The following is a 27,883-nucleotide window of genomic DNA, read 5'->3' as shown; positions in this document are numbered from 1 at the left end:
ATTTATGAATCTCTATCGCAATTGTAGCCGATGTATTGATTATAGAAAATTGTTTATATTTGTGATTTTATTTTAGTTTTACTTCAACATCATCATTTGGAAGAGACGTATGGCTTGATTAAAAAAAATAATATACAGGACGCAAAAAGTACATAAAATATTTACAAAGATAGAATTATAATTTTTATATAGATGAACAAAAGGGAAGTCCCTTCTTTGAAGATTAAACGTTGACGTCAAACAAATTGTACATTACGATAGGGAATGTTAATTTTCTAGGTTACATGGTCAAAAAGAACCAATATAGTTGTCTGCTGCTGCCTGTCGGTCAAAAACGGTTTTAGCATCAGCATATGATGTTATCGTATTTAGATGGACAACTAACAGCGAAGTCTACAACGTGAAGAGGATCTTTTAAAAGTTATAATATTTTCAGTCTTATCATCATATATACCTAGGTTCATAATTTTAATGTGGACAGAATACAGCTCAACTGATGATAAGTGCTTGCCCAATCTGACTTTCTGTTCCTTTCGAGGCTTGAAATAAAGGGCTTCTGTTGATGCTAAAGTAGAAATAATTTTAGTGATGCTGGTTATATTATGAACCCCGAATATCTGTGTAGAACCCAGAGAGATGTTATTTTTGTGTCTATCAGCAAAGTACTTTTGCTCATCGTTTACGATAGAAATTGTAATTGTAGCATGTGGGAGTGTTGCTGAAGTTGTAATAGTAGGAGGAGTGGAGCCGGGCCGGCGCCGGCGCATGTCAGTGTGCGCGCGACGCCCGCCGGAGTCGCTCGTGTTCCGCGCTTCGATGCGCACGCGCCGCACCGTTACACAGATATGCTGCATCGCTCACGACGGTGTCTACAGCAGAGAGGATATGCCCCTCAAGTGTAGTGTGTGCTCCGTGTTCCGCCAGCCTTGGTGACACCGCCGCTCTGAAGTGTGAGTTATCAGCCCGCGAAGGCTGGTCCGAGCCCTGCAGGGACGCATGATGAAGATAGCATCTAGATCTCGCTGCTAGTCCCAGCACTGTAGACGTGGAGCTGGATGCCGTGTGGAGGTTTCAGAGTGATGCAACCGCGGCCGCGAGCCTGCTTAGCGACCCACAATGTCATCAATTTGCCAGCCTTATTGTCGCTGTGATGACGCTGAGCAAATAGTCGTGATGATTTATGCGCACGACCTATATTCGCGAAGCAAACTGTAAAAGTGAATACGGCTTTGATTCAGTATCAGAGCATTACGGCCAACGGTAAACGACGTCCACCGCGGCGGCTAGCTGCCGCCACTTTGTGGAATGCTATGAAACGTAATAAAAAATAGTACTTACGTAGGAAACAGCTCGGTTGCAGTTATTTGAGCAAAAAGTGCACGGTCACTAACTACCGCGCTGAAATATCTCTAAACGGGATTATATATTGCAATAATTGTGTCTGGTAACTACCTACCTACTCGTTAGTATAGTGGCACAGAAAAGAAATAGGTAAACCTTCCTACCTAGATCTAATCTCAGTTAAAATTCTGGATAATTATAATCGAAATATTTTCCGCCTACTCATCCGGAAAACAGACTTTGAAAGCGTGTATGTAATTTTTCGAAAGAATTGAAATCTTATGAATAACCTTGGGTTAAAATTGCACAATAAACGTACCAGAACGTAAGTTGTATTGACCGAAACAAACTTGACGAAAAATATATCATACCTAGTTACTACCTAGGTTCCTATAGGATTGTTCTGAATTCCGTAAATTTTACTGCACTTATTACCTACTTAGAATACTTATTAAGTACCTACTTACCTTTCTATCATCCGTAGGTAACCATAGTTCGGGTTATTTACATATAGTCACATCCCTTACGGGGTAGACAAAGCCAACAGTCTCGAAAAGGCCACTTTCAGCTGTATGGTTTCATGATGGAGTTGAGATTGTTGTTGATGGTATTGTGTTGTCCACACTTAACATTTTTTTTTTAACTAGAAATTACTAAAAAGTGATTTATATGGCAAAACAACGTTTGCCGGGACAGCTAGTACCTATTAGATAGATTTTTGTTGCTTTAAGAAGTTTAGAGTTAAATAAAGACTTAATTGCTTAGCAAACTAATATTCATCAAGGGACTTAAAGTTACTAAGGAGACGGCGGCTTAGCAACATGTACCACTTCTATTTTCATTCTCAAGTCGCCAACCTTCCGCAATTAATCTTTTCTTGCGACAAAACCCATAGTGGAGCCAAGCGTGGTGTAAGAAATAGATTCTTGTCCGTGTGCAGCAGGGTGCGGGGGCGCCGCGCATGAAGAAGTTCGTGCGCACGCGCGGCTCCCGCCCGCAGTCGCCGCAGCCGCCGCCGCTGCCCGCGCTCGCCAAGACCAATGGACACGCCAGTAAGTGCTGCATACACATTCTATTTGTTTCTCGTGTAGAAGATGAGAGGCCATCATTAAACCAACTGAACGTCGAACCTTTTCAAAACTGTCGACTCTGCCTACCCTGTAGTGATAAAGATATTCCAACTAAAGCTTCAAAATAAGTAGGCAAGGCAGACCATAAGCAGTAAATATTATATGAAAAGCTAAAATAAAACAGAACGAAATCTTACGGGGATAGAAGAACCACCAGTTTTGAAAAGACTGATAGCCTCACTGTCAGCTGGAGGGCTTTATAATGTCAAATAGTGGCATTGCAAGACTATCGCCCAACAGAAGAAAACCAAGTTTGTTGGCCTCTGACTTGATTGGATTGTACAATTCTCATTTGAAGAAGTACATAGCTGGTACACATTATATGAGTTTTCTTCGCTGCCAGAGCAGCATTAACCAAATTCATTGTTAAGAATTGTTTGAAACTAGAAGATCTCATGAAAATCTCGTTTACCAGAAGAATAGAATTGCTATTGTGTACTTACTACAAGTGTGAAGGTCACCCCTACTTCACTAGTGCGTTATATAATAAGTATTTACGAGTAACAATAAAAGTATTTAGCTATACTATATGTATGTAGGTAGGTACTTCCTAATCTAGAAAACAGAAACACAAACAAAAATAAGTCGCATAACTTGAAACAAAATATGCATAGGTTCTCAATGAGTCAGTTCATCCATAGAAATGTGAATAATACGAATGTAGGTTATAGATCAGCTCCCAAGGTCCAGGGACCCCGGACGTCCTGGTGCTCAGAGAAAGTAGTCGAAAATGTCGGCGTCGGCGAGTTGTGGGAATCTGCGTAAGATCGGACTGATAACGAAGATGTACTCGCAGCTGGTGCACGGCCGCGCGCTGAGGAAATGAAAGTCCGCCTTTTTCTCGGCGACCTCGGCTCTAAAGTGTAACAACCGCACGCCGCCGCTGCCCGCTTTGTTGGCCTGTCTGTCTGTCAGTGCTTGTATTTCTCTGCAATGTGCGATTCTCTTCACTTGGAGAGAAAAAGAAATGACGAAGATACGTGTATACGTGTCGATGCGAATCCTTTCGCGGTTCTTTTCAAAGTTTGGTACGTAATCGTTGATTGCTAATCGATGCCGATGAAAAACAAATGAAGAAACATACACGCACACGCAGGCACCTGGATTTGGAACCACGATGCTACTCGTACTAATATGGGTTAGGTCCGCCTCTGCATGGTTGCTGAGGTAAGACGAAGTTGTTTCGTGTAGTAATCTAATTCAAGAGCGTGCTCACTGGTAGCCCCAGGTTCTTCTCCAGAGGGAGGTGTGGATGCAATCGACATTATTATTGCCAATAAAATTAATAAAATAACGTTGGAACTATGTTCTTTGTATTAATGAACCCAAAAGATAACTTCAATAATATTTGGCGATTATATAATCGCAGTTACAAGCACGCGGTGTCATCAGTCGTGCAATAATGGATTTGCACGGAAGCGGCGACCGCTGCACCTCGCAATTTGTTCGAGCAGCCCGAGCCGGCCGCGTCGTGCGCCGGCGCCTCCGTGCCCGGGATCATTACTGCCAAGATGAACATCGGGAGACAGTTGCGGAAATACAGCGATGTTAATAATCGCCGATTGGTTATTCCGCGCCACGTCCGCCTTGCTCGCGCGGCGCAGGCAGGCACGCGATGGCGGCACGCACAACTTCAGCTTGACGAATACTTATCAAACCCGCCTTCCTGTTTGTGCGCAGAACGTTACTGTTCGTAGATACATATATGTATGTTTCTCGTTGTAATTCGCGACGCGTTGCTGATATTAATAAATCCGATTATTGCAGCCGTAGACCGGAAATAAATCCGATATTCTGCAGGGCTACACATCAACATTAAATTTTCGCCTAGCCTTTGATTTATTACCTCACAGTATTCGCAATGTTATTTAAGGCTTCCCTAACAAATAGTCTTTTGAGTAGAAGAGAGTTTTTCAAGACAAGAATCAATAAGAGAATTATTAGAATTGGCAATCTTGTTTTATATGTACCTATATCTACTTATGTAGATATAGGTACATATATTTTTTCTCTATGTAAAATACGTGATACTAGATTTCTGCCAATTTTGATGCATGTATGTCTGTCAGTACTGTCTAATGTAGATTGTTTACAGACGGGGTGGGCGGCGCTCGACGCGACGACCAGCACTCCACGCTCTCCAGGTAATGTTACCGAGGCTCTGTCACACCCACACTGCTGACAATCAATTATTATGATGATAACATGCTCGCACATTTATAAATTCTAAACCAAAGTCGCCTCCAGCTTTGAAAACATCAACAAATTATACATCTGTGAACTGAATACAAATTGGAAAGTTGGGATTCACCAACAAAAATAAAAAATGGTAAACATCATCCTGAGTAACTTTAAACTATTTAATGAGCGTAGTCATTGGCGGGATTCGAGCTCCTACCCAAGGAGAAGGGAGAGGGGAATGAGATCTTTGCCCGGAACTCTTGTTGGTGCGCAGTACCTAGATAATGATTTTGCAGTGTTCATGATTGTTCTATAATTTGTCCCGGGTCTTCACATAAAAAAGATGATCCTATGGCCAGTCTAACTTGAAGAATTTTGTTCTCTTTTTTGCTTCTTACGACATCTATGGTAGAAATGGAGGGGTTCAATACACGGGTCATGAGTTAAGTTTTTTGTGGTAATGTGCAGATACTGGAGCGGGTCGGAGGAGTGCGGGGCGGGCGCGGGGGTGCGCGCGGGCGCGGGCCCCCCGCTGTGGGAGGACCCCGACTTCCCGCCGGCGCGCGCGCTGCCCGACAAGCGCCGCGCCGCCGCCGTGCAGTGGCGGAGGCCTTACGTGAGTACCAGCGTCAGTTATCTTCGTCCAATTAAGTACACTCTCCTTCCCATTGAAACAAGGAGTCAGTCATAAGCGCATATAAGCCACTCGCAGTGTCCCTCGTATTCGACTAGCGCCATATGCACCACCATGTCAGAGGTAACCCATTGGTGCATGCTACATTGTCAATGGTTGCCAATTACATACATACATACATATGGTCACATCTATATCCCTTGTGGGCTAGACAGAGCCAAAAGTCTTGAAAAGACTGAATGGCCACGTTCAGCTATTTGGCTTAATGATGGAATTGAGATTCAAATAGTGATAGGTTGCTAGCTCATCGCCTAAAAAAGAATCCTAAGTTTGTAAGCCTATCCCTTAGTCGCCTTTTACGACATCCATGAGAAAGAGATGGAGTGGTCCTATTCTTTTTTGTATTGGTGCCGGGAACCACACGGCAACGGCACGGTTGCCAAGTGCTTGTAATTTTTTCAATTTTTATGTAAGTAACTAAAAACTTTGAAGAATTCCTTCAAAATTGTCCGTTTGGATTTCTCTTAAAATTGTTTTCAGCGCGCGTTCGCGTTAGCGAACTTTTTTTCGACTGTTAGTAATTCTGTGTTAGTGTGTTTACATAATGTAAAATGGTGAACAATGAGAGGCTGCCTCGCCATTGTCCCGCGTCCTCGCCGCGCGGCAATGGCACACTTGTCCGCCAATATTGACATCTACGTTACGTCACACCGCACGTGCGCCTGCGCTTCTTTCAATATCTTCTGCATACTAATAGTAATAAAAGCTAGAACGACCTTACCAGTATTTAGCCACGTCGCCCGCTTTCTCATTCGTTCTATTTAACCCTCAAAATAGTGAATTGCATTGATTGCTGCGATGTGCTGAAGCACATCGTGATCTCTCACGTAGATTTAAGTTGGCTAGGCGCCACGTAGTACCATACATAGCCTGGGAAAGTAATTTCCGCAGAAAATTGTCCAATTTAGCGCGGCAACATGTGTTCGCGGAGTTCGAGGTAATACAATCTTTCAATCTGGTTCGTGTGTCATTAGCCCCGGCCCCGCCAGAGGCTGATCGCTGCTGACTATCTAACTATAAATAGCACAGGTTTTAATGCGCACGTACCTTTATATCTGCCAGCGTTTGAGCGGCCGTGGCCGCAAATAGAGTTTGATGGAAACTTCGTCGTAGTAAGTAGCAGGTTCGCGAAGTATCGCGGCGATCCCAGCGGCGCCGCGCTCGGCCGCCCGCGCCGGCACCGTCTTCCGCCCGCGCACGCTTTCCTACACATTATTTGTTTTTGTTACCGTTCGATCGACTACTTCTAATAATCGCTGTGCTCTATTATAGTAACGACAGTTCCAACGTTATGCAGTATTGGGAAATACCTGATTGCAATAAAACCAGTATGTGTGCTACTATTTGTTAACTTAACTATAGCCGACGGTTGTGTAAATGTAAAACATTCAACCTATTAGAATAACATGCAAATATACATAATGAAGGATATTTGAGCTGAGCAGGTGCCTGAACCGAGTGCGAGGCGGCCGCCAGACCGTGGTCGGTGATTAGCGGTAAGCATCGGTGGTTAGTGAAGTAATGAGAGGTGATGAGTCCCGGCGGTCACTGGACAAGAGTAATTAACAGGGTGGGGATGGAGGGGCCGGAGCGGGACTGACTGATATCTAACTGTAGTTAAAGTGGGACAACCTTACCTTATACATGCAAAATTAATTGTATTAATTATATTAATTTGCATGTATAAGGTAACAAAAGATGTTACTTATTGGTTAGTAATTACCTCCTCACCTCTCTGGAGCCATTGACCATGGATCCTGGATTGGGTGAATCAAGTTTTTACACGTAGCGACTCCCATCTGATTACCGCAACGTTTGCAGGGCAACCTAACCTGCCTGAATTCCTCACGATGTTTTCCTTTATGTAAGAGTATCGGTTAGTACTCAAACTAATGTACAAAACTTCGAAAATACTCATTGGTATATATGGCCGCGGTGGGATTCGAACCGGTGCCTTTATGTGCAAAACGCGTTTTAACCGGGCACCTTACAGTACTCTGGTTTAAATTATACCAAAATACGAAATGCCTGTAAAATTTGTGACTTATCAACAAAACATTAAATGTCTTCCAGCACCAGATTGAATCTCACGTACATGTCAATCTCCCGCGCATCACATTCGCTCTCGCCGGTAGTGGCCGCGCTCGCTGCGTAAGACATCAACGCGTCGCGGGCATGACGATATACAGACCAGCAGCTCGACACACTTAAAATTGTTAGGGTGTTTTTAAAGTACCTATAATTTCTAAACTTATTATTTTAAATGTGCAAATTTGGATACAGTTATTTTGTAATCTGAGTATTGATTTATTAAACTTGGGATTGTTTTAAAGGGATAGGCTAGCAACCTGTCACTATTTGAATTTCAATTCTATCATTAGGCTATACAGCTAAAAGTGGCTTGTCAGTCTCTGCGACACTTCTCTTGGCTCTGTATACCCCAAAAGGGATAAAGACGTGATAATATGTATGTATGTGAGACGTACGTAAGGGAAAGCAAAGTGACTAGTCGTGAAAAACATTGACATGCGTATAATAGTCGCTAGCGCCGACGCACGCGCAGCTATGTGCCGCACCTGACACAACGCGGACGACACCACTATTTACTGGTCTTGGATTACGTAAACCTTTTATGGTTATTATGTGAACCGTATTGTGACATACATTTAAACTATGATTATAGCCCGTATAGCAAAACTTCACTTAGATGACTTCGATAGACTTGTTATGAAAAGATTAATTACTTATAATAGCGACTCCTAGGGCCCTTCCCGATGAGGGCGCATCCGAAACTAAACCCAGGTGATGATCATTGTACGAAGACTTTCCCTGGACTTCTAAAGACAAGTTGACCAAATAATTAATTCAAGAAATTCAAATTGTTGAAGGGATAACCAAACTCTTCTTTTTCTTTTCATTTCTATTCTTAGTGTGGAATATTATAAAGTTGTTGAAGAAAATACTGCAGTTCAGTTTGTTACTGCTTCTTCTGCACTGACGCTTTGGAAGCGGCAGTAAACTTAGTTTTAAGTAATTTATTTGACGTCAACCAATGTTGTGAAAACAAAACATATGACAATTAGGTATTTAGTGATATAATGAATAAAAGATTTGAATTTTAAATTTTAAATTTGATGATTCTGATACTGCAGTCGCCTCAAGTTCGGTCTGCCGGCGACTGAGTGCGCACGCGCAACTACGCGGCGATAGGCGGTACAGTTAGCCGCCGCATGCGCACGACCTTAATTGGGGCGCCTTACTGACACAGGTGCAGTGCGGCTGCTTCGCTAGAATTCACATTATCATAAACTATGAATTCGTGAACCAACAACTAACAGTAACTCACACATTCTGGAGCATCAATCTTCGGAATTACAATATAATGCGGTTGTCTTATTATTATTTGTTAAAACGTCAAATTCACGTTTATAAGCTAGGTATTGCAGCCAGGAAATCCGTAGGTATGTGAGGTTTCTCCAATCTTCAGGAATGCTTCGAAAAAACGTCTTTTCAGGAAGCTTGATAGAGCATTCAAATATATCAATTGAGTATCTTTTTTTGTTTTGTCATCCGAAATGATTAAAAGAGAGAGATGATGTGCCATGTGCCTTGTCAACGTTCGCGTATAAATGGGCTGTTCCCTTGTTCTCCCCGGCAAGTTGCCCGTGAGGGGACCCCAAGGAAGCAACGACGACGACCCAAATATAAAACAAAACAATCACGTCGCGAATCGTCAAGTTATAAAAAATGGGTTCGTAGACCCGCGAGTCGTCCATTGAACGACGCTGTGGCCACATTACCTACCACTGTGAGTGACATTCACTATTTGTTATTGCTGTTTTCTCCTGTTGCAAATATATGACCTTAGTCATGATATATGAAGCTCTTGATGACTGAAGGCACTAGATATATGGACAAGAAAATGAAATAGTGAAACGTGTGTCTTTACTTTATAAAATAATCGCAATCATTGTATCTGTTTTCGTTTCGTGGCAAAACGTAATTGCACCATCATTGGAGGCTAAAGAATTGTGGCGTTTATCACATTCGGGTCGAAATTAGCATACACCGGGCGAGCGACCTGCGCAGGCGCATTGCATTGTCTATTGTTATCGTAGCAGTTTGCTGACCATAATAAACACAGTATATAATATTTGCTTGCTATGCACTTTAACTAAATATTTACTAATTATACTTAGTGGCGTTCATATCAGTAGGTAAGATATGTCTCTTATTTTGAAATTTTTTTTTCACCCTGATATTTTTTGTAACTAACCGCCGAGTTGCATGAAAAGAGTGAAGTTGACTTTCTTGAAGAAAATGCTGCAGTGCAGTTTGTTACCGCTTCTTCTGCACTGACGCTTTTGGAAGCGTGCTGTTGAAAACAAAAGATAAGACAATTATTAAGTGATATTGAAGCGAAATAAGTTTGCAAAGATCGATGCGTCTATGGAAATATGTCGTTTCTGCGTACTCAATCTTAAAGAGGCGTGATTGTCCATATGTGTTTTTGCTACAGGAGCTATGTGCCAATCCAACATTCTTCGGGGAGGAGGTCGCGGGCGAGGCGGAGGCGGAGAGCGCGGCGGGCGCGGCCGGGGCGGGCTGCCAGGACGAGATCGGCGCAGACAGGTGATGCCCCTACCGGTTACAATCCGGGTCATTCTGTGCCATGATGACAATTATTACCACTACGCAATTGACCGAAACATTTCCTAATTGAAATGCAATATGAAGTTTTTAGGAACTGCCTGTACAATATCTTGTTACTAATTCATTTTATTTAAAAACTAGGTAAGCCGTAGTTTCCCCATAGGTATGCAAACCTACATGAAACATCACCCATATTATGATTATGGTAGAGGTTTCATACTACTCTGTCAAGAAAGTAGCAGGAAAAGATCAATAATACACAAACTGTTTGTTATTCATCCCAATTTATTTTATCACCTTCAAAATATGCTCCTTTAGAAACGATACACTTACGCCAACGAATAATCCAATCATCAAAACATTTTTTAAACGCTGTTTCCGGAATTGAGGTCAGTTCTCGCCGCGAATTCTCTTTTATGTCTTCTACCGATTGAAAACGGGTGCCACGAAGTGGTAATTTGAGTTTAGGAAAAAGAAAAAAGTCGGCTGGAGCCATATCTGGTGAATATGGTGGTTGCTCAATGGTATTTGTTGAGTGTTTGGTTAAAAATTCGTTCACAATGATGGCCTTGTGCGAAGGTGCATTATCATGTAATAGAATAATTCAGAAGTGATCAGGAATAAAACAAGTATTTGTTAATATTATAATCAAATTTATTCAGCGGAAACCAATCGTAATCCTCACGATACAAATGCCCGCCAAGCAATGAATTCGTTTCAGTCAAAATGGCCGCTCATCAAAAACAATACTTTTAATCATCGACATTTTTATATTAAAACCTTTTCCTTATAACTAGTATTTTAAAATAAAACAAATTAAAATAAAATAATTCTAACAGTCGGCCATTCTGTATCAACGGAGTCCTCTCGTTGAATCATTTTTTTACACATGTGTTATCTTAAATGTAATTTTTCCAATATCAATAAAATCTGTTTTACAAAATTAGAATTTAGAACAATTCAATTACAAAATTAAAGATGTGACACCTTCTTAATCATAAATTCAAAATAAATAAAATTAATTGCCGAATTAAATCTCTAATGTCTTTTTTTTATTATTAATTTGGTTTAATGAATTACCAACTTAATTATAATAGTATTCTAAGAATTATAAACAAATGAAGTACACTGAATAACATATTTTAATCCTAAATTTACGTTCGGCCATCTTTTAATATAATTGTTCCACCAATTATATGTTACTAAAATTTAAAGGATTGATAACAACAAATTAGGTATACACTCTGCTACAATGAAAATAAAATAACTACCATCACGATATGGCTAAAGATCCTTATCCAATTTTACATTTCACATCATATTATATATTTAAAAATTATTTCAAGTCTAACACACTCGTAATTTGTCCGAAGACTCCTTTGTGTGAAGACTATTCCAATCATTTCATAAAGTCAGACACACTCATAATTGTCAAAAGACTCATTGTGTGATGACCTTTCACGACTTAATCTACAAATCCATCGCACTCATAATTGTCAAAGACTCCATTGTGTGTGGATTATTCCATATATAACTTAGTCTATAAATCTAACACACTCATAAAATGTCCAAAGACTCCTTTGTGTGTAGACTTTTCCAACACTTACATAGGTAATCTATCAAATCTAACACACTCATAATTGTCAAAAGACTCCATTGTGTGTAGACTTTTCATAATAATTTTATCTGACTACATTATCATACAACATAACATATAACTCACTTTCAAAATTTATCAATGTATGTTAATTAACCACGTTCAAACACTTTAATTTTATAACTTCATAGTATTCACAAAAGTAAATTAAAATCGTTAATCCCCTTCATCAGTCTCAAATTTCTGTTTCTAGATACTGTTCTCTTATAGAATTAACATTTGCAACTAAATTTAATTTTCATTAACAAAACTTTAATGGATCTGAATGTCGCCGCTTTCACCAGCGGTTTCAACCGTTTGTGACACATCATTTACATCTAATTTATTGTCTACTATATCTGAAATAATATCATCAGAATCTTCACCTTCTTCGGCTGAGCCCACATCGTCAGAATCTGCCATACCCTCACGAGTAAAGCTCAGCCAAGGGTGGATTTTGTCCAATGAAACTATTGCTTCATATTTTCTGTTTTGTTTTCGGGTTAATGGAGTGTCTTCAATCGCATACCTGTCATTTTCGAGTACCTTTACAATTCTATACGGACCGTGTAATTTCGCTAGAAGTTTTCTAGACTTTCCATTGTTACTTCCAACCTCTCTCTCTATCCTCACTAAGTCACCTACCTTATATTTTCTACCAACCCTCCTCTTTTTATCAAATCTCTCCTTTTGCTTTGCTTGATCTTCACAAATTCTAGCATTAACATTTTCTCTAATAGTTTGTAAACTGTCAGGACACTCATTCTGATCAATTAGTGAAGCAACAATGCCTTCACTTTTGGCTCTTAACTTAACCCCAAATAATACTTCAGCTGGAGTCCTCCCTGTACCTTTGTTAATGGTTGTATTAAGACCCAATTGAATCTCTTCTAAGTGCATATCCCATTCATTCTCCTTACAACTATGATTCTTTACGGATAAAGAGGCCAATATGGTACGATTATATCGCTCCACTTGACCATTCGCACGCGGTGTTGCCACTGCATTTAAAATATGTTTTATACCAAGATTATTCACAAAATTTTTAAAACATTTACTCGTAAATGACGTACCTCTATCACTAATTAATCTACTTGGTATCCCGAACAAACTAAAATAATGATTTAGAGCTTTAATCGTGAATTTAGTCTTTGTATTTCTAACCGCATATAAGGTAACAAACTTAGTGTACGCTTCCACAAGAACCAACATATAGCAATTTTTCGACTTGCTGCAAACAAATGGCCCTAAGTGGTCCATGTGTACAGTATGGAAGGGCTTATCAATCTTTGGGATTGGATGAAGCATCCCTTGTTTCTTTCCTGTCGGTATTTTATGATAACTACAATCCAGACACGACTGAACATACTTTTTTACGAATTTAGCCATTTTTGGGAACCAATAAAGTGATTTTAACTTATCTAACGTCTTTTCCACCCCAAAATGACCAAGCTCGTCGTGATATTTCCTTAATAACTGCCACCTAAATCCCCTTGGCACTAACCACCTTAATTGACTATCAACTATTCTGTAAACTTTCCCTCCTTTTAAACGATAATTTTGGTAAATTTCATTAATTTTAGGCGTTTCCGGATCTTGCAATATATTTTTAATTCGTTGAACTTCTTCGTCGGCTCCCTGAATAGTGGATAGCCAATCATCCGTATCTATCGATAAAATATCGAAAACAGGCTCAGGTTCATATGTCTGTGGCACTGCATTTCTACTAAGTGCGTCCACATGGCACATACGGTTGCCCGGCCTATATTCGATACTGCAATCATACTCTTGCAATTGTAGCCACCATCTACCTATACGAGGTATTATATCTCTTTTGGATAATGTTGTGCGTAAAGCGTTGCAATCCGTCACAATGGTAAATTTAAGACCTAAAACATAAACTCTGAATCGTTGTAACGAAGCAATAACCGCGAGTGTCTCAAGTTCAAAAGTGTGATATTTTTGTTCTTCAATAGTGGTCTGCCTACTATAGTAAGCAACCGCTTTCCATCTACCAACTTCGTCCTCCTGAAGTAGCATTCCAGCGATGCCTAATTTACAGGCATCAGTATGCACTTGCGTGATTGCTTTAGCGTTATATAGAGCTAAGATAGGCCTTTTTACCAACTCTAATTTAAGAGCAGAAAATGAATTTTCCTGTTCAGTGCCCCATTGCCACTTGCTATCCTTTTTGAGTAATTTTGTCAACGGATTAGCTATTATGGCAAAATTTTTAACAAAACGTCTAAAAAAACTAGCCAATCCAACAAATTGACGAACTTCGTGTTGATTCGTGGGTCGTTTAAAGTTTTCTACAGCCTCAGTTTTCTTTGATCCCGGTCTTACACCATTTTTGCTAATCTCAAAGCCCAAATAGTCAATTTCTTTAGAAAAAAATACACATTTAGATAATTTTAAAGTCAGTCCTGCGCCCTTAATAAGATTTAGTACCATTCTTAATCTATCCATTCCCTGCGAAATGCTATGTGCCGGTATAATTATGTCATCCATAAAAGCAAACGCTTCATTTCTGACATCCTTGAGCATCTTGTTGATTGTTTTCTGAAAAACTGATGGCGCATTCGCCAAGCCAAATGGCATGCGAGTAAATTGATATTGTCCGTCGGGTGTAACGAAAGCTGTCTTGTCCTGAGATGCTGATTCTATAGGGATCTGATAATATCCCGATGCTAGATCTAATGTTATAAAGTACTCATATCCACCTAATTGATCGATTTGATCGTCGACTCTGGGCAGAGGATAATGTTCCTTAACCGTTTTAGAATTTAAAGCACGATAGTCAACACAGAGTCTTTGATCACCTGTTTTCTTTTGTACTAAAATAATTGGACTCGCATAGGCAGAATCTGACTCAATAATAATACCTGAATCCAACATATCTTTGATCATTTCCTTCACTTTACTCCTTTCGGAGTATGCTAGTCTATAGGGCCTGTATACTATTGGAGTGGTATCTTTCAACGTGATAGACATTTCCGTTAATTTTGTTAATCCTAAATCTGTCAATCCAAACGAGAAACAACAACTATATTCATTAAGTAAATTTTCAAGTTTGTTAAGGTCATCTACACTTAAATCACTGCCAGTTCTTAAACAATCCTTAATATGATCTTTCTTTTCACATTCTACCATTCTAACGTCAGCGATATTATTTTCATCAGTAAAATAAGCTCGTGTCAATAATTCACCTGCCTTCAACTTTACTTCATTAGAACCTAAATTGATAGCCATTATATAACCAACACCATTAATAATTTTATATGACCCTGGCATTATAAAATAACTAGACGATTCTACATGTCTAACAGACCCCCTTACATAAACATCGATAGAGCCGTGGTTATTGGTAACATGGTTATCGGTTATTATAGGTATCATGTTAATAGACTTAATAGTAACATCGAAATTGACAGTTAAATTAATCTTTTTGTTATCTAAGTCAACTTCAGGTTTCTTTTGAAATACTAAATATTCATCTGTTTTGATTATAATAATACCTGCTTGTTCAGTAAAGGTATGTCCTAATAATACAGGATGTTTCAGTAGTTCATCAGGTACTATCAATACTTCTACAAATATCTTTACCGATTGTACTTGTACTTGTAGCATTGCCTTACCTATAGGTACTATAAGGGAATTACCAAACCCTTTTAATGACGGCAAGTCATTTGTGTCGCATAAAATATTTAATCTGTTGAAATCACTTAATCGAATCAATGTACTTTGACTTCCTAAATCAACATAACAAGTCATGTGCTCATTATTAACTGTAAGTGGTAACACATATTTATCATCCAGACTACCGGCTAAGTTTACCTCGGATACTATTTTTTCTTTATCGGATGTTTTTTTTTGATCTGAGTTAGTTTTAGTCAAACGTTTACAATTAATGCTTTGATGTCCAAGACGTTTACATATAGTACACGTTAATAGCGGTTTTGTACATTTAAACGAAGGGTGTCCAACCTCGTTGCAATTAAAACATTTCAAAATATTTGATTTTGTATTGTGATCACTAGGACCATCAAAACGTTTCTTCATGAACGGTTGCCGATATGATTTTTCTTTTGAATCATCTATTTTGACAGACTTCAAGAAAGAAAGTAATTCCTCGGGTTGTGAGTAATTAGCTGCTTGTGCTCCTAGCCTTAATCCTCTATCACCTAACCCATCTAGAATACAGTCAACTGCCTTTTCCCCACTAATTTCACAACGATTTAATAAATTCATCTTATGGTAATAATATGTCTCTAATGACTCACTTGACTTAACCTTCCTATCTAACATTTCATGTAAAATCTGTGCATAATTTTCAACAGTGGGAAATTGCGATGCCAATTGTTGTTTCCATTCTGTCCAATTATATTTTATAGTACGTAAGCCATTGTACCATACTTTAGCTAATCCAGTAAGTTTAGGTAACGCATAATGAAGAAGTTGTGTCTCCGACCACTTATACAGTGACGCACATTCCTCAACTTTATTAATCCATACATCAACGGGTTGTTCTCTATTAGATGGATCGAATTCAGGTAACGCGTTTGTTGACATACTAAAGTGATTTTGTGATTGAGTTGCCGATGTAGGCAGCGACTTTATCAAATCCATTACATCTTGAATACTAAAGTTACGACTATCTTCAGAATTACATGCATTGCTTTCACAAGAAATTTTGTTTCCGCAATTTTCAGTACTTTTGATACAAGTATTTTTACTCACCGTACTTGGACACTTATGATGACTTCCACTTTTACGCTGACTGGAACTTCTTCGTATCTCAGAAGATCTCGACAGCGAGCGGGCGATTTCCGAGACCGCTTAACGGTCGCTTGTCGAATCACGGTTCTGCGCCGCTTGTACCGCCGCGGGCTCTCATCGAAACTGTCTTGCCTTCTAGTAGAGAAGCCTCTGTTCCGTGAGCACCTTGAATGGCCCGAGCTCCCACTGGACGTTCGTGAACGTCGTCCGCTAGGTCTGCTCCTCCTCGGTCGCTTGTAAGAACGTCGCGTACGACTGCGACTGCTACGGTATGAAGGTGTGCCCTCGTCCTCGTGCTCCATATCTTTCCGCGAGAAAAAATCTCGCTTTCTCGACTTAAAATGACTTTTAGGCATATTATAGATCTGTGTTGAATTTATAATTTGAAATTGTTGTTTGTGTCTATGTTTATGTCTAGCTTGTCAATTCCTAAAAAATAAATCTGCTGGTGTCATTTTTGTTACAATAAAACTCCTGGTTATTTATTCAAATCTCGTTTATTTCTAACAGGTTATGGGCCCAGCACCTTAATCTGATTTTATTTATAATTATTCAGTAAAATAAATAAAGTGAAATTCGGTCGCCGGTCTCTAAAGAGATACGACATATTACAGCCGCCGTTGTCAAATTTTTTTGTGGATGTTGTTTCACAAAATGGCTTCAAATGCTATGACTCTTATTGAAAAATTAATTGGACGAGACAACTATAATACATGGAGATTTGCCGTGCAAACATATTTGCAACATGAAGATCTATGGTGTTGTATCGAGAATGAAAATGTAGATCCGAAGCTCGACCTGAAAGCAAAAGCAAAAATTATATTATTAGTTGACTCGGTAAATTACATACACATTCAAGAGGCAAAAACGGCAAAAGAGGTGTGGACAAACTTACAAAAAGCGTTTGACGATAATGGGTTGACACGGCGTGTAGGGCTGCTGAAAGATTTGAATAAACTCACCGAGTGTGCAGAAGGCATCACAATGAGTAAGAATAATTTGAATAAGGTGTGTGAATACTGTCAAGAAGGAAAACAGTCCAGGCTGCCGTTTCCTAAAGTAGGCTCCCGAGCAACAAAGCCGCTGGAGCTAATACATTCCGATCTATGTGGGCCTATAGAAGTGAAGTCAGTTGGCGGAGCTCAATACTTTGTTACCTTCGTGGACGACTTTACCAGGAAAGTATTTGTTTATTTTCTTAATAGCAAGTCTGAAGTCTTTAGTAAGTTCAAGAATTTCAAAGTATTGGTAGAAAATCAGCTTGATCTTAAAATAAAAAGAATGAGAACAGATAATGGGAGAGAGTATCTAAGTAATGAATTCCAAGATTACATTCAAAATTCAGGCATAATACATGAAACTTCTAATCCATATACCCCTCAGCAAAATGGGTTAGCGGAACGTATGAACCGTACTTTAATAGAGAGAGCTCGTTGCATGTTACTTAATGCTAATTTACAGAAATACTATTGGGCAGAAGCAGTAGCAGCAGCAGCATACATTACCAATCGATGTCCAACAAGATCTATTTCATACGTTACCCCTGAAGAAAAATGGTCCGGGAAGAAGCCTAATTTGAAACACATGAGAATTTTTGGATGTGAAGTAATGGTACATGTACCTGACTCTAAACGTAAGAAACTGGATAGCAAGGCAAGTAAAATGATTTTTGTTGGTTATTCAGATACTACTAAAGGATATAGATTATTAGATACTAAAGCAAGAAAGATACTTATAAGTAGAGATGTTGTATTTATGGAAAACTCGATACAAAGAAAATTCATTACGGTTCCGCTGTCTGAAAGTGAAAATAGTACTACAGTTAAACAAAATAATGATAGTATACCGACAGAAACTTTAGAAAGTAATGAAATAAGTAAGTTATCAGAAACTTCATCTGATGATAATGATGAGTCGTTCTTTTCAAATGATGATTCCATGTATGTACCTGAAAGAGAAATAAATACAACTGAGATTAGTAATATAACAACTAGATCTAAAAGTAAAAATATTAAACAACATGAATCTAATACTTACATTTGTCAAGATGATGACCAACAAGATGATACACCAAGAACATACCGAGAAGCAGTGTCATCTTCAGAAAAAGAAAAATGGGAAAATTCTATTAAAGAAGAACTGAAAGCACACGAAGTAAACGAAACATGGGAGCTGGTGAAGAAACCTGATGGTGCAAAAATTATTGGTTGTAAGTGGGTTTTTAGAATAAAAGATAATACTTCTCCACCAATCTACAAATCAAGATTATGCGCTATGGGATGTTCACAAAGATATGACATAGATTACAAGGAAACGTTTTCACCAACTGTCAGATATGATTCCGTTAGAGTGTTGCTTTCTAAAGTATGTCAAGATAATCTAAAAATGATACAGTTTGACATCAAAACAGCTTTTCTCTATGGTGATATAACTGAAAATATATATATGTCCCCACCTGAAGGTTTAGACGTACCTGAAGGAGTTGTATGTAAACTTAAAAGGTCCTTATATGGCCTAAAACAAGCACCTAGGTGCTGGAATCATAAATTTGATTCAGTATTAAAGAAGTTCGGTTTCACTAATAGTCATTCTGATAAATGTGTTTACACTGGCAACTTTGATGGGACTGAAGTATATTTATTATTATATGTAGATGACGGATTAATAATTTGTAAAGAGGAAATAGTATTAGAAAAAGTAATCCATGATTTAAAGGAGAACTTTATAGTAAAAGTATGTGAAGTTAAGAATTTTGTTGGACTTCAAATAGACAGAGGAGAAGACTACATATGCTTACATCAATCCAAATATGTTGAAAAATTACTTAGCAAGTTTAATATGAGTGAAGCCAATGGAAACAGTATACCAGTAGACCCAAACACGAAGTTAGAAAAAAATACATCAGATGTAGATAAGAAAATACCATATAGAGAAGCAGTTGGGTCTTTGATGCATTTGGCTATAGTTAGTCGACCTGATATCATGTTTGGTGTGAGTTTATTAAGTCGATTTCTTGATTGTTATGACCATAGTCACTGGAATGCTGTGAAAAAGATATTTAAATATTTAAAAGAGACTAAGACATATGGTCTATGTTTTAAACCAAGTAAACAAAATGTAGTAGAATGTTACAGCGATGCTGATTTTGCAAATGATACAGAAACAAGAAGGTCTATGACGGGATATGTTTTCATCAAAAATGGTGCTGCTGTAACATGGGCGAGTCAGCGTCAACAAAGCGTAGCACTGTCAACGACAGAAGCGGAATTTATGGCTGCGTGTTGTGCAACGAAAGAAATTATTTGGTTAAAGAGGCTTTTGTTAGATATAAATGAGTATAGGCAGGATTGTTTTGTTCTTAACATAGATAATCAAAGTGCAATTTCTGTCATTAAAAATGAGAATTATCATAAACGTTGCAAACACATAGATATAAAATATAAATTTGTTTAAGAAAAATATGAAGCAAAAATTATTGATTTGAATTATATATCTAGTTCTGAACAAAGTGCTGATATATTTACGAAAGCGTTAACAAAAGTTAGATATCAGTATCTTAGAAATAAATTAGGAATTGGTCAGATGTTGTAAAAATTGTTTTAAGTCTATTGTTTTAACATATGTGTGTACTATTATTGTATTACATATTTATGAAGGTTAAGGACCGCAACAATTTGGAGAGAGTGTTGAATTTATAATTTGAAATTGTTGTTTGTGTCTATGTTTATGTCTAGCTTGTCAATTCCTAAGAAATAAATCTGCTGGTGTCATTTTTGTTACAATAAAACTCCTGGTTATTTATTCAAATCTCGTTTATTTCTAACAATCTGTAATCAGTTTGGGTGATAAAATTACTAACATGTTTTCATTAATTTGATTGCCTCATATACCTAGCTAGTTGTTTTAAATTATAAATAACAAATTATCATTTGTTATAGTGGAACAACATCACTAAATTATGTTTAAACAATATATGTCTCCCAATCCGCCATGATTAGTTGGATATTGATGGATTAAAAATTAACACAAAATATAAAACTGTTTTTTTTTTCAAATTTTCATTTGCATATACCTAAAAACATCACCAAAATACATTTTAACATTATTTCTTTTTTCCTATTACTCGTGATTGATTAGATTTTTACGGATTAACAAAAAAATAAACATAAGTTTTAACTCACCTTTATTTTCGACCAATTATTTTTTTTACCTGTCCAGTCAAATCCAAATACCAAAAATATGGGCGTGATTAGAATATTAAGTAATATTCCTGTTTAATCCCACTTCTGAACTAATAGAATAATTCAGAAGTGATCAGGAATAAAACAAGTATTTGTTAATATTATAATCAAATTTATTCAGCGGAAACCAATCGTAATCCTCACGATACAAATGCCCGCCAAGCAATGAATTCGTTTCAGTCAAAATGGCCGCTCATCAAAAACAATACTTTTAATCATCGACATTTTTATATTAAAACCTTTTCCTTATAACTAGTATTTTAAAATAAAACAAATTAAAATAAAATAATTCTAACACATGGTGCAAAATCCAAGAATTTTCTTTCCACAAATCTGGCCTTTTTCGTCGGATTTGCTCTCTTAAACGCCGCATAACACTCAAATAATATTCCTTATTTACCGTTTGACCTTCCGGCAAGAATTCCGAGTGCACAACACCGCGATAGTCAAAGAAAACAGTCAACATGACTTTGACTTTTGAACGACTTTGGCGTGGTTTTTTCGGTTTCGGTTCAGTTGGAAGGCGCCACTCCGAAGCTTGTTGACTAGTTTGCATGTCAAACTCGTAAACCCACGTCTCGTCACCAGTAACAATGCGTTTCATGAATGTTGGGTCGGAATTGACTCGTTCTAGCATGTCCTCAGCGACTCTCATGCGATGGAGCTTTTGAAAAAAATTCAGGTCTTTTGGGACTAGCCGAGCGGCAACATGTTTCATACCCAAATTATTAGTTAAAATGGTACGGATCGACTCGTGAGATACAGAAAGTTCGGTGGCTATCTCTCTCAAAGTTGAATGAGGATTTTCAGTCACTATTTCCTTCACTTTTGCGATGTTAACTTCAGTTGCAGACGTTGATGGCCTACCAGAGCGAGGCAAATCTTCCATCACATCTCGACCGCTTTTGAACGCTTTGTAACACTCATAAGCACGAGTTTTTGATAAAGTCGATTCACCGTAAGCCTTCTGTAACATATTCAGTGACTCCGAACACGATATTCCATTGGCAATGCAAAATTTAAGACACACTCTTTGTTCGATGTTTTTATCCATTATGAAATTAGCAATACACACTAGATATGATATAACTAAAAATAGCACTGTATTTAATGTAAACAACAGATGCAACTCAAACTCCGCGCCAAAATGGAAAACAGTTGTGCCAATCTAACAACAACAAAAAAACAAAAATTTGAATTTGGAACCATAAATAAATAATCCATTCCCGATACTTTTCTGACTGAATGTAGCATGTTGTGTGTGTCACGTGCGTAGATGGCGCGTAGAAGCGGATGGCGCGGGAGTGCTGAGCTGCGGCGCTCTGTGGCGCGCGTGCGCCGCTCTGTGCGGCACGCCGCGCCTGCTCGCGCGCGTCGCGCCGCCGCAGTCCTTCCGCGTCGGCTACTGCGGTCTCTTTCGGTAATATCTTCAATTTCAAACTTTGAGGAGTTACCCCTCAGAGCCGCTGCATTTATGGAGCTAGGACACCTTGCCGACATTTTTGTCTTAGTATTGACTGGATTTCGGCAACCTGATCTTTAATAGAAAACGGCGAAGATTAACTAGAAAATTGGGACTTTTTGTACACGTAAATTTATCTTATTGTTGAACCGAACCGAACTTGACTGTAATCCATAAAATTAAACATTTTATGGATTTCAGACTTTGTCAACATCGTCAACTAACATACTGGATCATGACAGTTTGAAAAATATATGAATTGATGAGTAAACGACTGGCAGGTTCCGATTTTGGGTGTGGAGCGAGTGGCGCGAGGTGCGCGTGGACGACCGGCTGCCGACGCGCGCGGGCCGCCTGCTGGGGAGCCGCGCCGTCGCGCGCGCAGACTTCACGCTGCCTTTGTTGGAAAAAGCTTATGCCAAGTTAGTCGCCTCAACTATTACAATCTAGTATAGTTCTATTATACCACATAAATATTTGGGAAGGGTTTTTTTTTGACTGAAACTCCTGTCTATAAGTTATACACAAACCTTCCCAGGTGGTACCAATGTAGATATTGTTAATTTCAATGACAATGATATAAAATGGGCAATCAACAAACTGAAGTTCGAATCATCTATGGTCCAAGATAGCGCCTCTCTTTTTTCAAAAATATTTCGAGATTATGTCGCAGCCTTCACGTCACATTATTAATATTGCAATTCGCAGTGGAACATATCCAAGTCTATGGAAATTGTCTCCCTCCTGTTACCTCTATTCCCAAATCATCTGAAAATTATTCCGTCGATAACCACCGGTCGACAGCCCCAGCAAAAGTCATATATAGTAATATTTTGTTATATTAGAATTCTTTGCCAAAAACTTCAAGAGGATACTGTTGTATTATTGGCGTAAATAAATAAATATATCACGCTCCTATTCCATACGAGGTAGATAAACCTAACAGTCTTGAAATAACTTCTTTGATGATGAGATTTAGAATTATACATACCTAAACCTACTGTGTGTGTGTGTGTGTGTGTGACAGCAAGTTGAAGAGTAAATGTCCCCCGCAGGCTGTACGGGTCGTACCCGGCGGTGCGCGACGCGGCGCTGTGGCAGGCGCTGCAGGACGCCAGCGGCGGCGTGGTGCAGAGCTTCCCGCTGCAGCCGCCCGCCGCGCTCACCTTCCACGTGCTCAACTCCGCCGTGCCGCGCTCCACGCTGCTCGTCGCCACCGCCGCCCACCAGCCCAAGCACACTCCGGTGAGCTATACGCGTTAGCTCGATATCTCTAGCCAAAGTGCCTCCCGATCTGCTAAAATTAGACATTTCTTTCCCACGTCTATGTTCTCCTGAGTTTGCATACACCACCTTAGTCCTCGACATGCTTACCGCCAGATATATTAAGGTAACACACACAAAAAACATTGTAGAACATTATTGAAGTGTCTTCCACTCGGTCCCCCAGCGGCTGGGCCTGATCGGCGGACACCCGTACTGCGTGTCGGGCTTGGCTCGCGTGCGGGCGGAGGCGGAGGCGGAGGCGGGCGCGGAGGCGGGCGCGCTCGTGCGGCTGCGCGCGGCGGCGGGCGGCGCGTGGCGCGGCGCGTGGGGCCCGCCCAGCGCCGAGCTGGCCGCGCTCGCCGCCGCCGACCGCGACCTGCTGGCGGCCGGCCCCGACGAGTTCTGGTCGGCACACACGTGATATACTGTTTTTATCAACTCCTTCTAACTTTCATAGCACTGCCCCACATATTTAGAAAAGCCGGGTCGTATGAAAGTTTCATACTTCCGCTATTATTTCTTTAAAATACTTAATTCTTTAACTGTTTCGATAAAGCTTTTTACCATAGTTGACAATACAAAATCTATACTTGTAATTGGTTAATCCAAACAAGTCCATACTGAAATTATGAATGAATATGTCGTTTTATCTGTCCGTAAAACTTTCTTTCTCTTTATAACCCATGTTTGATTTTGATAAAAACATCATTTATTCTAAGAATTTTAGTTTAACGCGAGTAGAGCTGTGGGAAAAATATAGTTTAGAAATAAAACTGAAATCACATTGTAGGAAAATCGAAAGTTTTTGGCAATTGAATTCAATATTACAAGGCATAGGTAGGTAGTTACATAGAAATGACGGAGCGAACATTATACCAAATGTATTTTATACAAGAACTTAACTAAAACAATTTAGATAAGTATGTAAGTGAGCGTGCGCAGCCGGCGCCGGCGCAGGCGCGGCGTTCCCACGCTCCGGATCCGCGACCTCTCGCCGCCGCCGGAGCTGCATGTGGCGGCTGTATTGTTGAGGAGGCACTCGCTCTCATTTCCACCAAAACTATCTCAATGTCAGTGCTATTATCATGCGAATCCGCTGACAACTGTAGATACTACATTCATGATTACATATTTAGTTTTAAAACTATTTACCGTCACATAATTATTACATTTAAGTACATAATTTAATGGATTATATTTGTTACTAGCTGTTGCCCGCGACTTCGCACGCGTGGAAGAGTCTCAAATCCCACAGCAATTATAGTCTTTGTGGCATTTACGAACGTCATTCTCCAGACTGTTCTTGGTCCACGCAAATAACCAAAATTGATTACCATAAAAACGGTTCTAGTGAGTTAATCTTAAAAGATAGACATATTACTGTCGTGGACATTTATTTAGATTATTTTAAGAGGTATAATTCTTTCAAACATATATTTTTGGTATTTTGAACCGTTTTCGCAGCGCACGGAAGCCCTAAATGGATGAATAATTTTCCCCGTATTTTTCACATTTAATTTTATTTCGTCGCTCCTAATAGTTGCAGCGTGATGTTGTATAGCCTAAATCCTCGATAAATGGTCTATTCAACATAAAAATAATTTTTCAATTCGAACCAGTAGTACCTGAGATTAGCGCGTTCAAACAAACAAACAAACAAACTCTTCAGCTTTATAATATTAGTATATATGTGTAAGTTAGCCACTTTACTTACTACATCGTTGATAAAGATGAGGAACATTTTGAACCTCATTTAGGACTCATTTTAATTGCCAGGATGTAAAAGTTAGATTTTAAAAATTGTTTTTTTTTGCCCTTTTGACAGTTTGGGTAACATTTTTTTGTGTAGTAGAATAAATTATAAGTAAATTAATCTGATTATTAAGTATCAAGTAGATTAATGAAATGTTATAAATAAGGACAATTGATTGTAAAAATTCAATACATTGGTAATCGTGTATGGTGCGCACGCGTCGCAGGATGTCGTTCGCGGAGTTCAGCGCCCGGTTCGCGCGCCTCGAGCTGGTGCACGTGGGGCCGGACGACTGGCTGCGCGAGCCCGCGCTGCGCACGCGCCGCCCGTGGCGCGCGGTGCTGGCGCGGCGGCGCTGGCGGCGCGGCTACAACGCCGGCGGCCCGTCCGACGCGCCCACCGCGCGCGCCAACCCGCACTTCCACGTGCAGGTACGCCTCAACTTTTCTTTTCACGTGATCAATAATCGTTTAATGGTGGCGACAAACCTTCAACAAGTTTTATCAGCTATGAAGACAGTGACATGGTGTGGCAGGTGACGGGGTCGCGCAAGTGCCACGTGGTGGTGGCGGTGTCGCAGCAGTACTGGCCGGAGCGCGCGCGGCGGCTGCACGCCGTCGGGTTCGCCGTGTACGAGCTGCCGCCGGGCGCCGCGCCGCGCGACCGCGCGCGCGCGCCGCTCGACGTCACGCACGAGTGCCGCGCCAGAGAGGTACCCAGTCACTTGTCTAAGGGCTGTCTCTTCTGCATTTAACGGTTATTACTAATCCGTTATATTCATTGTTATTTCCATAGTCTGCCAGTCAAAGTCGTGGCCTTCCATTGACTCTGTCTACATGTAATGTTGCGGAACCAAAAGAAGTGATGTTGACGAAGAATGTAGAATTAGAATTGAATGTACAATGAGGTAATGTAAGTTTCTGACGGCAGGTGGCGACGTTCTTCACTCTGCCGGCGGGGCGCTACGTGGTGGTGCCGCACACGCGGCCGGCGCACACGGACGCCGCCTTCCTGCTGCGGATCCTCACGGACGAGAGCTCCGCCGTGTGGGAGCTCAACGACGACAACGCGCTGCTGCGCGACCTGTGGCGCGAGGTCTCCGTCGACCCCGCCGCTGTGCCGCCCGAGGTGCGCCACGTCGCCGACAAGATGCTGGCCAGCCTCAAACCTGACCAGGTATACGCTCATCAAGATAACTGTCTTTTTACAACTTTCCATCATATATGCTGAAGCAGCTCGGGATTATAAGTATGGATACCAATACAGTAGAACTTGTCATTCGCTGCAGTGCGGGTCCACGTTAACAGCCCAACTTGAACGGTCGCCGCTGTACTGTGAATGTCGGGCCCTTCAGGGTAAAAGTTCACCTTTATTTATCTGATAGTACTTAAGCTTAACAATAATGTGTGTCGTAGCGGGAGAGCATAGACGCGGAGCAGCTGCGCGCGCTGCTGCGGCGCCACTGGCGCGCGCTGCTGCCGGCGCGGCCCTCGCGCGAGCTGTGCCGCGCGCTGGTGGCGCTGCGCGACGCGGCGCTGAGCGGGCGGCTGCCGGCGCACGAGCTGCCCGCGCTGGCCGCGCTGCTGGCGTACTGGCGGCCGGCACTAACGCGCGGGCGCGCGTGCGGCGGGGCGGTGTCCGCGTACGGCACGCGCGCGCTGCTGCGGGCGGCGGGCGTGGCGGCCAGCAACAAGGTGGTGGAGTGCGTGGTGCTGCGGTTCGCGCGCGGCCTGCGCCTGCCGCCCGACGCCGCGCTGCTGGCGCTCGCGCGGCTGCACCTCGCGCACGGTAACGGCCTCGCGACCTCACTGCCGCACTAGAACCGTTACTCACAGACTTTACTAAGAGACATCATTCAGATTATTAAAAGATATATCTCAAATTACTTTTCGATTAATCGTACACTTTATTTACATTTTATCAAGAAAAATGAGTACATTCAATACCAATGACCCAAATCTGTTGTTTCAGAGCGTTACCGGAGCCTGGATACCAAGATGAAGTCTAACCCATTATCTTTGGAAGAGGTTCGTGTGTTAATATTATTGTAAAGTGCATTAATTAACTCGTATAATCCACAACGTGTATTTCTTTTACATTTTCAGATGATCCTGATGACAATCTACTCATAGTCAGCGCCAGGGGTGCCGCCGCCTCCGCCGCTAGTTACTATTTGTATACTTCATTGTTATTTCTTCGTAACAAGAGGATTTAGGCTTAGTTATTGCAGCAGAGACGCTTTGGCCGCGTGGCACACAGATGTAAACCAGTCTGCGGCCGCTACTCTGCTGGCGCTGTCAATATTTATCCTTTCCAGTATTTATTCCACAATCAACTAAAGACATCTACCAAAGATTTCAACGGATGGCTGATAGTCTACAGTACAAATGCTATATATTTATAACAAAACAATCTATTTATGAAACGTTTCCTCATTTGTTTATCATGTATTGTGAATGTTGTGATATAATTTAAGGTAGTTGTTAAATAATTGTGTTCTTACTATATCTAAAATATATAACTTAGATATATGTATAAAAGTCGCTTTATCATAGGAAGTTTATAACTTATTCCTAGATAAGTAATATTAGAGAAATATGTAGAATATCTTAACATTTTTACGAATTCAAAAGTATTTCATCTCTGTGTGACAAAATATTTTAACTCCATCACCGTATTATAAATAAAGATTGATTTGTAAAAATGTTTATTTTGTGTCTAAAGAACGTTAAACAATTTGTGCAATT

General features: G+C 40.2%; 1 protein-coding gene across 5 annotated transcripts; it reads left to right on the top strand.

Moving 5' to 3' along the window:
• The first annotated feature begins 759 nt into the window (after positions 1-759).
• On the top strand, positions 760-27,883 carry LOC106140445 (calpain-9). 5 transcript variants are annotated; one of them, XM_060948929.1, is made up of 16 exons: positions 760-950; positions 2,282-2,393; positions 4,567-4,615; positions 5,121-5,268; positions 9,866-9,978; positions 21,932-22,075; positions 22,399-22,539; positions 23,173-23,362; positions 23,568-23,800; positions 25,363-25,567; positions 25,672-25,848; positions 26,067-26,312; positions 26,552-26,588; positions 26,661-26,924; positions 27,108-27,163; positions 27,242-27,883. In XM_060948929.1, the coding sequence occupies exons 2-16, from the start codon at positions 2,303-2,305 to the stop codon at positions 27,266-27,268; spliced, it is 2,121 nt and encodes a 706-aa protein (XP_060804912.1). In that variant the 5' UTR covers positions 760-950; positions 2,282-2,302; the 3' UTR covers positions 27,269-27,883. The 5 variants fall into 5 exon arrangements, with proteins under 5 accessions (XP_060804912.1, XP_060804909.1, XP_060804911.1 ...); XM_060948926.1 differs by having other exon boundaries at positions 2,285-2,393; positions 26,552-26,924; XM_060948928.1 differs by having other exon boundaries at positions 23,568-23,788; positions 26,552-26,924.

Source organism: Amyelois transitella, chromosome 17 (genome assembly GCF_032362555.1).
Source record: "Amyelois transitella isolate CPQ chromosome 17, ilAmyTran1.1, whole genome shotgun sequence".
Classification (NCBI taxonomy): Eukaryota; Metazoa; Arthropoda; class Insecta; order Lepidoptera; family Pyralidae; genus Amyelois; species Amyelois transitella.
The sequence above is the reverse complement of the archived record's forward strand: the minus strand, read 5'-3'. Positions and strand labels throughout refer to the sequence as shown.

Coding starts and splice junctions, on each gene's coding strand:
- LOC106140445 (XM_060948926.1), top strand. CDS start 2,303: ATGAAGAAGTTCGTGCGCACGCGCGGCTCCCGCCCGCAGTCGCCGCAG. Junction 5,269..9,865: donor TGCAGTGGCGGAGGCCTTAC/GTGAGTACCAGC, acceptor TTTTTGCTACAG/GAGCTATGTGCCAATCCAAC. Junction 22,076..22,398: donor GGCTACTGCGGTCTCTTTCG/GTAATATCTTCA, acceptor AACGACTGGCAG/GTTCCGATTTTGGGTGTGGA.